This window comes from Scomber japonicus, chromosome 9 (assembly GCF_027409825.1).
Source record: "Scomber japonicus isolate fScoJap1 chromosome 9, fScoJap1.pri, whole genome shotgun sequence".
In the NCBI taxonomy this organism is placed as follows: Eukaryota; Metazoa; Chordata; class Actinopteri; order Scombriformes; family Scombridae; genus Scomber; species Scomber japonicus.
The window spans coordinates 33,710,319-33,722,787 of NC_070586.1; the positions used below are offsets into that span (position 1 = coordinate 33,710,319).

Below are 12,469 nucleotides of genomic sequence, written 5' to 3' on the forward strand. Positions count from 1 at the left end.
CTAACTTTCACTCCCTTATACAAATCTCTGGCTTTGGACCGGAGCAGCATGACCCCGCCCACTGACGCCCACCTTTGCGATGACCTCACCAGAGATGGATCGGGACCTGGGAGCCGTTATTATTATTTTATTTTTTTTACCACCCGCATTCCGCGAAGACCCACCCCTACTCTGCCTCTGATTGGCTTTAACTCTAATATTCTTACTCTATTAACCAACCATCTCACTCCTCACGTCTTAAGCAACAAGCAGCAGCCAATCCGAGGCACAGTAGGGAGGGTAGTGGAAATAGCGGACCCGACTTGAACGCAACGGTACATTAAATGTATTATGTGAAGCGGCGCTGCTGCTTTCAATGACTGTCTGATAAAACTGTAAAAACGAATTGAAAAGTAAATCAGGGACCATATTTACCAAAAATAATACTAGTTGTTGGAATATGACTTCATAACACAATATAGTCCAATAAGCTTAGGGTTATTAACTGTGGTGGAGGAAGTGTCCAAACTTTCAACTTGTACTCTTTATCATTTGAAGCTGATAAAAACTGAGTAACTGATGCATGTGGGCAGCATTTTAATGTTGTCAAGGTAGAGATAAGTGTTACAATGTATAGGCTACTGTTGAATAGTCTAACTATAACAATGACTGATCATAGGTTTTGTGTGTAAAATGTTGACATGAGAAATACCTAGTACCTATGTAATGAAATGTAGTGGAAATAGATGTAAAGTAGGCTACTTCATAACTGTGTTTAAATACAGTATTTCAGTAATTGTAGCCTACTAAGTTACACACCACCACTGATAACTAAAAAGTTATTTTAGGACATCATAAAACTGTAAAAAGTTTAGTTTACAAAAAAGAAGGGGCCTCTGAGAGTCATCTGCCAGAACTTATTAGGTAACATATCCATTGAATTAATCTGTAATGTAACCTCATATGAATATTATCTAATCTAATGTTCTTTTTGTTTTGTTTTAATGATTTCTCATTAATACTGAGTAAAATACAACTTTTTAAAGACCAAGTTAACATAAAACAGCTATCAATGTATATTACAATGGTAGTGATGCGATGTGTGGTAGGGGTCATTTGCACTGATCATTACTGGACCTCTCCTCAGTCCTACAGAGCTTCTTAACACATTTCAGCACATTGTTTTGGTTTTCCAGTCAACAGCTTTACTATTTTATTTTAATGGCACTTAGTTTATTTTGACAAACCCACTGTCACTGTCCCACCCCAGTTACTATCTGGCAACAAAAAGAGGAAGACAGATGTTCTTAGCAAATAGCTGAGAAACTGACTCATTATTTTTTACAGATGGTGAATACAGTGCAATCAGCTCAACAGCCAGATGAAGTCAGAGAAAGAGTATAAAGAGATAATATGTCAATTTTCTGGTCCTAGCTTACATCCAATGCCCCCCGCTGGCCCAAATCAGCTATTGCATGTTTTACTTGGCTAATATGATGTGGTTTATTTAATTAGAAAAATATTAAGAGCAGGTTTTGCTGTAATTTTAAGCAAATAAGATAGCAGTGGCTTATGTGTTTGTTTCCTGTCCTTTCCTGGAAATATAATCATCTCTTAGATAGATCATATATGAACTTTAATTCGCTGTGACACATCAATACATAACATATTGATAAAATCATACCATTAAAAAATATATATGTGGGAAGATGGCTAGTAGTCATTTTACCACAAACCACTAGTGGGTAATTGGCCCAGATTAGTTTTTTTTTATTTCTTAAAAGTAAATCATTCTGCACACCAATTTAATCTTTTCTACCATTATCAAAATATCAAAAAATGAAAATAGTTCCTTTTAACCTTAGAAAAATCATCCTTTCACATCAAAACAGTAATTCTAACTAGTAGGCTACTATACATTTAGTTTTCATTATCACTCTACAATTATGGGTACATGTAAAGAAAACAAAGTTAGAGTATGGATTTCTTTTTGCTCTCGTTAAAATTCTGCCGCTCTCCTACTCAACTCATTCAAAAGAAGAAATTCTGAATATGAGTTATTGGATTTCAAGTGCTTTTGTCTGCAAGATGATAATTAAGCTAATGCGTTCTTATTTTGGTGTCTGCCTCATTTCAGAAGTAAGAGGCACAGAGCTGCTCTGTATATGAAAATGAAGTGGAGAAAATGTCCATCAGGCAAGGAGTTATAATTATAATCTATACTATTTTATTATAAGAATTTAGAGTCATTGGTTAATTATTATGTCTGTGGCAATACATCAACAGATATCCACACTGTCTAATCATCCATTTGTCCTCAACTACATATCCGAATGTACACAAAAGCAACTTAGAACTGTGGTGGATAAAAGGATTTTTGTTTTGCCTGTCAATCCCTTCTTCACTCTGCACTCTCTGGTAGTACATTTGTATATGATGTAGAATATTTTAACACTGATTACAAGAGAGCAGCATAAATAGCTTGTAGGTCTTTGAACCCTTCACTGGACTGGACTCTGCTGCCCCCTTGTGTAAGATAGACCAGGACATGCTTTCCTCCAATAATGTGGCACACATTGTAGGGCGCTGTGGCCAAGTGTAACAAATTCAGCTTATGTTCCACTTCATTTATATATAAAAAAGACATGTTTAGATAGCTTAGCTGTGTTAGGTCACCGTCTCCTCCAGGATTTTCTCCTCACAGTCAAAGACAGATTAGTGACTCTGCGGTGCAGCTTTGGCAGTGTATTATTTTTTAAGTGAACAGGAGCAAATCAGAGCGTGTTATGTATGAGCGGAGCTGCGGTTGTCTGAAACAAGACAAAGACAGCAAGATTGCAGAACGGTTAGTTTTTGCCAGGAATCTTTTGGCCTCTAAAATACTCACTCGTGTGTGAAGTGTCTTGAATATGAAAAGGTTTAAGACAAAGAGAGAGATAAAAGTCAGGCAGGCATTACCATTTGTAGCTTTTGTCAAGGTGTGTAGCATTTGATGGTGTTCCACTTTTCTACTCTTTTGCTCTCAGCCATTGCAGCATCAGTGTACATCAGACCTTTCATAGCCGAGAAAAATATGAAACATCAAGCAGTGACTGATCATGATCAGTGTTGCGTGAATTACCTTCATCCTCTTTCATTTTTCACTTTTTCAAGCCTTGGCTGCCACACTTTTGATCAGGGGTCATGTGTCACAAGTCTGCGTCACACCTTTTGTCTTTAACGTTCACTGATCATAACACAACTATTATATTCAGGAGCTGTGCCAGATCCCCTGCATTGGTCTCTCCTGTGTATTCCTGTGTCTAAATGCATGGAAACCACCTGGGCTATAAACAGGACTAGTATTCTAGAATAGGCTCTCCGTCATGTTGAACAGGCGTGATGAGTCATTTGCCAGTTTAGAAAAACGTGTCTTCACTTTCTTGTAGAGACTTAGTGGTTTTAGAGCCAGGAGACACTTAGCGTTTAAAGACTGTAAACAGTTAGCCAAGATCTAGCCAATGGTTTTAAAAAAGCCTACCATCACCTTAATAACACGTTACATCTCATTTATATAATACAAATACAAAAACAAAAGTATGAAAGGAACAAGTTGTGGTTTTAAGTAGGAACCTCTGCTAGCTGCCTGACAAAACCTCACAATGATGGAATGAATCCAGGAAGACCAGCTGTTCCATCACTTTAAGTCAGACTGAAATGTCGTAACGATTGGTGGGATAGATGATAAAGGCATTCATGTTCACCTCATAAACTGTCATAACTTTGGTAGTTCCTAAATTTTTCTTCTAGCACAAAACAATCTGTCCAATACTTTGGTTCATGACCAAATATCTATTGACATTTCCATTGGTGTAAGCTTACTTTGTGTTGAGTACTACTTACCATTATGCTAACACTCCAAACTAAGATGGTCAACATGGTGAAAATTAACTAAAGGGAACATATTCTGCTTTCTGTGGTTTTCTCTTATTAATATACTATTATGATGTCAGTTGTCTATGCTAAAAAATGGTCAAAGCTCTAACACTTGAGGCTAGCATAGAGATGCTCTTGGAAAGTCAAAAACCAGGGCTTCAGCCGGCTCTGAATGCTTTCTTTGCCACATTTTTTCTGCCAATGGCTATCCATTCCATAGCTCTGGTAGCTTTAGTTTTTTAATGTGTTGTTTGCTGTCCACTGTCATATTACAGTTTTGGATTCCAGCTCGAACATGTAGGGACGGTATTGGAGAAGTTTATATTTCAAGTACAGATGGAGGAAAAAGTAGTGAAAGTGTATATACTATAGTTAAAATCATAGTTTGCTGACGTAACCTCCTGAGGGGGAACGTCCAAGAACTAACCAATCAGAACAAAGTGGGCTCATCAGGAAGGGGGCTTTAAGAGGCAGGAGCTAAAACATCCTGTTTCAAACAGATCATGCAAAGATATTTTAGTGTAGCCCCACATTAAAAATATAGACCTTGAAATGTGCAAAATAAGTCCCCTTTAACACCAGTATGTTAGCATGCTGACAATTATCTGAAGACCTCGAAAATGACATGTAACATGTTATCTAATAAGCTTTCGAGGTGGTTGGTAGGTTGGTAGATTTTTCTTTGGCAGAATTGAGCTAGCTGTTGTTTCCAATTCCCCTCATTTGCAATGTTTATGCTAGACTAAACTAATTGTCTGTTGCTGTAGCTTCCTATTTACTGTGCAGAAATGAGCATGGTATTGATCTTCTTGGCTCTCTTCTAAAATTTGCATATTTGCCCCATTATGTCTCATCCTCAAGTCCTGTCAGGTTACAACCAGGAACTGGACCTCCTCCAAGGTTTTAAAGGAGAGTTTTTAATCCTCACCCAGTGCTGTCCTGCTGTAACCTCTCACTGCAGGAGTCTGATTTGTAGTTTACTTCTCTTTGAGACATCTGATGTGTTTCAGAGTTTCATTCGAATGATTCTATGTCAAGCCCTGTGGTATACACATTGACTGCCTTCTTCCCCCCTGGGTTTTTCCTCTACTTCTGTTTTTTCTGTGTCTTTGTCAAAGCACTTCAGCAATTATTTATTGTCTGACTATGACAGTAAACTTTGTACAGTCTGTCTGTGGTGGACTAGGAAATGTCATAGAAGAGATCAGCCTATTCCAAACTGTGGTAGCCTTTTGTGTTCATGTTCTGTCAAGTCATGTTTTGACTATGCAGCAGAAAATATCTCATAGTTAAAGGAAACATTTCAAGGAGTTTTCAGAGGATCATTCATCTACGTTGTTTTGAGACTCGAAAGAAATCTGCATGGCAGGGTTGAGTTAAAGCTCAAAGTTGATAATCCTTCACACAGTATGACAATGTAAGAAGTCCTCTCTCCTGAACTCACTCACAGCTCTCAGTGTTTGGAGTTTGATGGGAACTGGCTCAGACACCTCGATTGTTTGCTTTCATTACAGTTTTTGGAAGAAGATTAAAGCTGTTTCCATGGTTTCCCCTCAAAGTCCTCAAAAAGGCCGGCTTCCAGCAGATCGACCAAATCGATGGCGCATTTTGACATTTTCTTTTATGTGGATACAGATGATTTATACATCAAACTGCATTCAGAACTTGGTAGTTCTGAAAAACAGGTTGATGTGTAGAATACAGATTCATGAGGGATACCACAATTTGATTTCACATTACAGTGCAATTGGATACTGAAAGAAGACAAGTCATTTACAACATTTTCATTATGATTCATGATGCCACAGAAATCAATCTAAAGGAGTGATTCCTCCACACTGTCCGCATTCATTTAATTGAAAAAGCAATGGTTCAGTCGTAGATCTTAGTCAGACATTAAACCCACAATATGAAGCTTGGAGATTTATTCTTAACCTTGGGAACATTCGACTGTGGTAAAATATCCTAAGTTTTAGGTACTGCATTTAGCTTCTTCTGGAGCTTTCAATTGTTTTCTTCTGATGTCATCACATGACCACAGCACAAAACACATGACCAAAAGACTGTACCTATGATTCATGGGCATGTGTAAGTAAAAGAACATGAAACAACACCTTTATACTGCAACAACCAGTTAAATGAGGTAGTAAGAAACAACTTGGACAGTGACAATAATTGATCAAATTAAAGATGAACTCCACCGATTTTACACATCCAAGTGTGTTTACGGGTGTTGGGCAGAACCTTGTATAAAGGCTGCTTTACAGTTACCTGTACAAACTGTAATAAAGTGCCTCAGCATTGGTTGGGTATGACGACAAGGACTTTGAAAATGAAACAAATTAGGGCTGTGGGATTAGAAAGAAGTGAGAGTAACTAGACCTTTGTAGCCCACTACTCAGCTCTGCTGGAGGCTAACAACTAGCATAACACACCAGAGGCTATAGAATGGAGTTACTCAAGTCGAGTTGCTTTTGACAAGGAGGAATAATGCATGAAATACAAATGACATTATATCAGGTTCTGCTGCCTCTATCTAATCATTTTTAACCTCAATTTGTGGAGTTTGCTTTGAAACGGTTCAATATACAGCACGGTATTGTGTATGCTGTATATGTATGCTTTTTCAAAAGATCTGATGTTATGAGTGTGTAGATTAGTGCTGCCCAACTGTTTCACCTGGTGGCACTTTTAAGAAAATGCCTACAGGTTTTGTATATCAAAGTTGTAAGTAGCTTTTGTGGTTTTTGAATAGTTTTCAAAGTCCTGAAAAGGTTGAAGCATCCTGTTTTTCCACAATAGTATGTATAGATATGTCACAAAATTAATGAGAATTTGTGTGACAGAAATGCTTTTTTGTCTTTAAATTTCTTGTCATATTTCAACAGTGCTTTTTTTGTTGATGTTCGTCTTGTATGTCACAACAGTGAATCCCTGAAAAACACAGATGACTAATTCTGATTTCTTTGAACCTCACAAATCATATCATTTTGAAACTAACACTTAAATGAAGTGAAAGCAGCATTGTTCCCACAAAAGTCTCACTCAGAGGTTTCAGTGGATAAAAATATCTCTGAGCAGATACCTAATGCAGTGTTTATCGCAAAATCTTTCATATTAAACCTCCGCATTTGTCCCAGTTACAGTTGTACTGCAGCAGGTCAAAGCTACAATGCATTATGTACAGTAACCAAAATCACCCAGCTTTATTTTAACACATTTTTATTCCTATTAAGCAGAAAAGCAATCTTAAATACACTCTCAAATAAATATGTACATTCAAAACACACACAGATATCAGCTTTTACATTCAGGGTGGAACATTTCAATCTTTAAGCCACTTGTTATCCGTGATGGTTGAACTGATTATTCATGGACGGGTTTGATGCAGTAAGCAGTTTTCAGAGTTCCCTTCATTCATTTTCTTCTTGAAGCAACGGCTGATGAAGAGAGAGAGAGAGTAGATAAGGATTATTTAAAGGGGTTATTATGAGACTCTTTAATTAAAATAAATCCTCTAATCTTCTTTAATTACATATCAGCTGCACTGATATCCTTACCGAGTAAGATATATCTTCAGGCCTTGAGTCCGGTCTCTGCCATTTAGAGTTGGACAGAATCTTCAGGACTATCAAGCCAAAGGCGACAATCAGAACTCCTAATGTATTTGCTAACACAGCCTCAGGTGGAAGTTTAGAGTATGGCTGAGTTCCAGTGGTGTCTCCTTTCCTATGGAAAAAAAGAAGGTTTTAAAGAAGAATTATGCTTTTCTTTAAATTTAATATTTATAAAAGTGACACAGATGGTACTCACAGAACAAAGAAGAGTTTCTCATTGATGCCAGAGATGCAGGCGGCGATGCTGAGCCACAGTATGCTGCCTCCCATCCACACATGGATAGGTTTCAACAGCTTACGCAGTGATATTGGGGAGCAGGGAAGGAGGAAGCCAGCCATACCTACCGCCCACTGGTTGGACAAATGCATTGACATCCACAGATAGTGAACACATAGACCTCAGAATAAATGCCATGAAGAAAATCATTTAATTACCACCTGCACTGACTAACTAACTTGTACCTGCATGGCGAAGAGAGCTACAGCAGCGATTCCGATCCAGCTGTGTAAGGAGTAGAGGTTGGGAGTTCCTGTGGCGTTGTGGAAGTCGAACACAGCACAGAGTCCCACCACTGACAGTATGAGGGAGAGCAGCATCAGAGCAGCATGCAGCAGCTTCCAGGGAAGTTTATTGTGACCCCAGGTCAGGGGGATGCGGTACACCACAGCTCCTGCAAGAGACACATGGCACCAAACATGCTCATTTATTAACATATGATGAATGGTTATAGTTATTACTTCTTATCTTTGTATTCCATTCAATACCCAACCTCACATTTTTGGTTTTACCCACTTTATTTTATGGGGACTTTATTTAATCATTCATTTATTTATTTATTTTTATTTGGGTATTCTGAATTTTTACATTTTTATCCTACTTCTGGTGTTTCCTCACTGCAGATTCATGAGAATTATGACAGCGTGTCCTCAGTTCCTGTTTTTATTGAGTCATTATCTATTGATTTATTTATGTTTTTCCACTTCCTCATTCATTTATGTTTTTTATTTTGTGTGTTTGTTTTGTCTTTTATTTAACTACTTTACTACCTTACTTATTTCTTACTATGCATGACAAATGCATACAAATCTGATTGATTGTCTGAATATAATCTTTGCTAGTGGTATTATCAGTATCATGACAAGTGCTACTACGTAATGTTCTAGTAGTACATGTAAAGAAGAGCAGCTAGGTCCACTGACCAGTAGAATACAGGAGCTGCTTAATTAGCCAGAATTCATAATAGAAGCAAGAGAAAAGTCTAAAAATAAATGTTCCTCATCCCTAATCTGTAAATCATCTCAGGTTAATTTTGTGACCCCTTGTGGGGGTCCTGAGCCTAATAAAGTCTATCTGACTTCACAGAAAACCTCCAGAAACTCTTATTATGAAATATCATACAGGTGATCAGTATGTTAAATTAGTTCAAAGCATTGGTTTCATAAGCTCATATATAATTATAATGTAAGCCTATGAGAATCCCTGTGCATTTTAAATATTTCCAAAATGTCATTTTATGTCATGTTGTGTGAGCAGTACATTTAGACTAAGACACCTGATGACCTCTGCCTAAATTTTTCACATACTTATTAACTTTTTACACCGTTTATGTCATGAGGTCGGCGTCACAGTCACATGATATACTGCTTCACACAAATGAGGCTAAGCATTAAGTTCCTACATCTACAGTATGACAAAGTATGACTGGTGGAATTTAAGGGAAGTGTGTAGTTCCTACAGTACAGTGTATTAAATGACAGTGTTCAAATGAATGCCTCCAAACACAGATGACTTTCATTACTACAATATAATGTCCAGTAAATGATATGCTATAGTGTAGGGATATTAATGTTCCTTCTTCATATGATCACATTTCATATTTTAAATCCAAAAAAATCTGTGACTACAATCACTGAGGTGTGGCACTAAAAGCAAAACAGTCACTCTGGACTTTACCTCACATTTATTCTATTACAATGACGCATCTAATTATACAGTAGGTCTCTACAAAACCCCCAGTATATAATTACCTTAATACAGTGTGACTCTCAGACAGAAGAACAGAAGTGAGAAACAGAAATGAAACTCTGCACGATCCAAATTTAAAAGAAATGCTCACCCATGCCGTACAGCACCACCAGACCCGTCACCATCAGGACCGGGTGCCAGTTGAACTGCAGGCCCGAGCCATCCCACGCGAAGCCCTTACGCCAGTGGACGTTCCACAAACACACACACACCACGCAGGCCAGGCCCAGGCCTAGGCAAAGCAAGTAGCACAAGTAGAAGCTCACAACGGACCTCATCTTGGAGAGACCTGCAGGCTAAGTCAATAAAAAGAGAGAAACACAAGAGCGAAAAAAGGTGAGGGAGCAGGGGATTGGTTGGATAGAGATGGTGTCATGCTGCTGGCAGATCCCTCATTCAATGACTGAGTTAGCCAGTGACCGGTAAGCACTTATTTGAGCGTTTGCAGGGTGTAAATGTAAAATGTAGGGTAAATGTCAAGATTTATAGCCCTTTAAAACCTCACCAAGTCAATGTTTTCTGTGTAATGAACCTTCCTGCTCACTCTATGTCAACTGTGATATATAAAAGCAGCTGCCAACTACTTAAAATGAAACTAAACGAAATGGTTACTAGAATAGATCAAGCTTAAATTCCCTTAAAAATCCCAACAAATGCTTTTAATCTTTACCTTCTACATTTCCTTCAGCATCACCGCTATAAACTGGATATTAGATTAAACATGTGCTGTGGTGTTGCGTGCCTTACCTTGTCCGCAGCTTCTCTAACACTGACAACACTTCCTGCTCTGCACAACTTAACCCCGCATCGTGCAGGTGTTATCCATCGCCTGAACTCACATTAAACCCTCAGTCAATCTCTGTCTGGTACTCACTGTGTCGTTTGCTCTCACTTCGTCTTTCTTTTGTTCTGCCTGAATCTCACTTCCACATTCAGCTGTGTTGAGGTGACCGAGGGGGAAGCAGTCAGAGGTGGAGGAACAGCTGGGTGATGAAGGGCCAATGACAGGCTGCATCTGCTGCCTATAAATAAGATAGAAAGTGAGAGAGGGACATATAGGGTGGATTAGAGTAATGTGGGACACTTTTAGCAATTCTGACTTGTTCACCATATTTACATATGAATCCAATACATTATATCAACACCTAATATCATTATGAAATCGCTGAGATGTTTGCTTGTTTAATCAGAAGACTGAAATTATGTAGTTTTTGTAACCTGGGACACTATTTTTTAGGCTTAGAAATACTTTGATTTATACAAAAAAGCCTTATCTGCCAAAGCTTTCGGATTCTGAACTCTCTGCTTGTTTTGTTTGTTTGCTTTCTCATCAGAAAGGTTAAAACCCTAGCAGCCTGTATGTTCACATGTGTAATGTTACACAATATAGCTTACAGTACACATATACTAGTTAGCTTTAAAATTACTGAATAAAAAAAGTGATAAATGCACTGGAGTCTAGTTGTCCCACATAAGTGCATTTTTGGGTTGCTGTTGAGTCATTTTGGGGCATCCAGCATCATTACTTTCTTCTGTCAAGTAAGCATACAAACATGAATTTTAAAGTGGAAAGTGGAGGGAAAACTCACTTTTTGTTTGTCCAACATGTGATTAAATAAGCAAATTAATGCTACAGGAAGACGGTAATTGCTTTGTGGTAGTGTAATTAATTAATTAATCACTAAATAAAGGTGACGCATTCAGTGTAACACGACGTAAATTAACTTAATTAGCTATTTCAACTCATACAACTACTTAGTCATTTACATTTAAACAATATTTAAAGTGTGCCGAATTAAAGAGTGTCATTCCTAGTTTTCTAAAAAAGTCTTCATTTATGTTGTAGAATGTGCGTATCTTCTCTCCAAGCGAGGAAACTTTAAATGAGCGTTTTTTACGAACGAAGTCTTGTCAAACTTTTGACCTTAGTTACGCATTTCTGCTTACGTATAATAAGTCCCGATATTTTACGTGTTCGATAAGGTCGTGCAGCTCATTTACAAACATTAAACATATATAAATACGACTGACACAATGTAGGGAAGAAACGCCGCGTTTATAGTCACAAGTAAAACACCAAAATATGAGGAAACGATATTTACCCATCTCATTTCCTTATTGAGAGCGCGAGGCCTTATGGGAAATGTAGTTTTCCTTGTTATTGGCTTCCCCCGTGCATAATTAACATCATGTCTGCATTATTTTATTATTCTACATTTTAATTGTTCAAGATAATGGGCTTTATAATTTGATGCTATACCTCTCAGTTCTTCTCAAGCTATTGTCTTTAGCTCTGAACAGTCAGTCTAAATGATAAAAACCAGATGATAAAACTTTATTGATCAACGTGGAGACATATGCAGCACTCACAACTGAAGCTCGGCAAGGAAAATGAAAACAGAATGTAAGCACACAGATGCAATATTAAAACAAACAATAAAACATGGGAAATAATGAAATAATACAACAACAAAGCTATAAAGTGGTTATGTGGCCGATAAACAAGCCGCAGGTTGTATAAACATATGAATACTGATGCAATGAGTCAGAAAAGTGCTTTGCCTGGCAGGCTGCGTGGTGGCTCACACTGTATGTGCTGTATAATGCTGCAGGATAGCTGACCTGCACAGATCTGTAGTCTTTCAGCCCCACCTGGAGGCAGTGTTAGTCAGTATCTCATTTGCACTACTGTGTATTAAACAGTCTGTCTCATGCATGTGATGTGAGTGACCTCTTATACTGCTCTCAGAGCTTTCTACAAAGTGTCAAGCTATAAACGTATGCTGAAGTGTGTTTAGTCATAAATGACAGCTTTTTTGAAAAATAAATTCTAGATCATATTGTTTTTGGTGGATTTCTTTTTAGAGGTCAAGAGTTGTAGTGCAGCCTCAGTATAAAGATGAAAAAACAACATAATACATATACACATACA

General features: G+C 37.8%; 1 protein-coding gene across 3 annotated transcripts; it reads right to left on the bottom strand.

Moving 5' to 3' along the window:
* Positions 1–7,105: 7,105 nt before the first annotated feature.
* Positions 7,106–11,663, bottom strand: LOC128364670 (lysosomal membrane ascorbate-dependent ferrireductase CYB561A3). 3 transcript variants are annotated; one of them, XM_053325251.1, is made up of 7 exons: positions 11,640–11,663; positions 10,412–10,559; positions 9,629–9,833; positions 7,974–8,182; positions 7,708–7,862; positions 7,455–7,623; positions 7,106–7,334 (listed from the first exon to the last, which is right to left on the bottom strand). In XM_053325251.1, exons 2-7 carry the CDS (start codon positions 10,550–10,552, stop codon positions 7,308–7,310), a joined length of 906 nt encoding a protein of 301 aa, XP_053181226.1. In that variant the 5' UTR covers positions 10,553–10,559; positions 11,640–11,663; the 3' UTR covers positions 7,106–7,307. The 3 variants fall into 3 exon arrangements, with proteins under 3 accessions (XP_053181226.1, XP_053181225.1, XP_053181227.1); XM_053325250.1 differs by lacking the exon at positions 11,640–11,663 and adding an exon at positions 11,127–11,598; XM_053325252.1 differs by lacking the exon at positions 11,640–11,663 and having other exon boundaries at positions 10,285–10,421.
* Between the last annotated feature and the right edge of the window lie 806 nt (positions 11,664–12,469).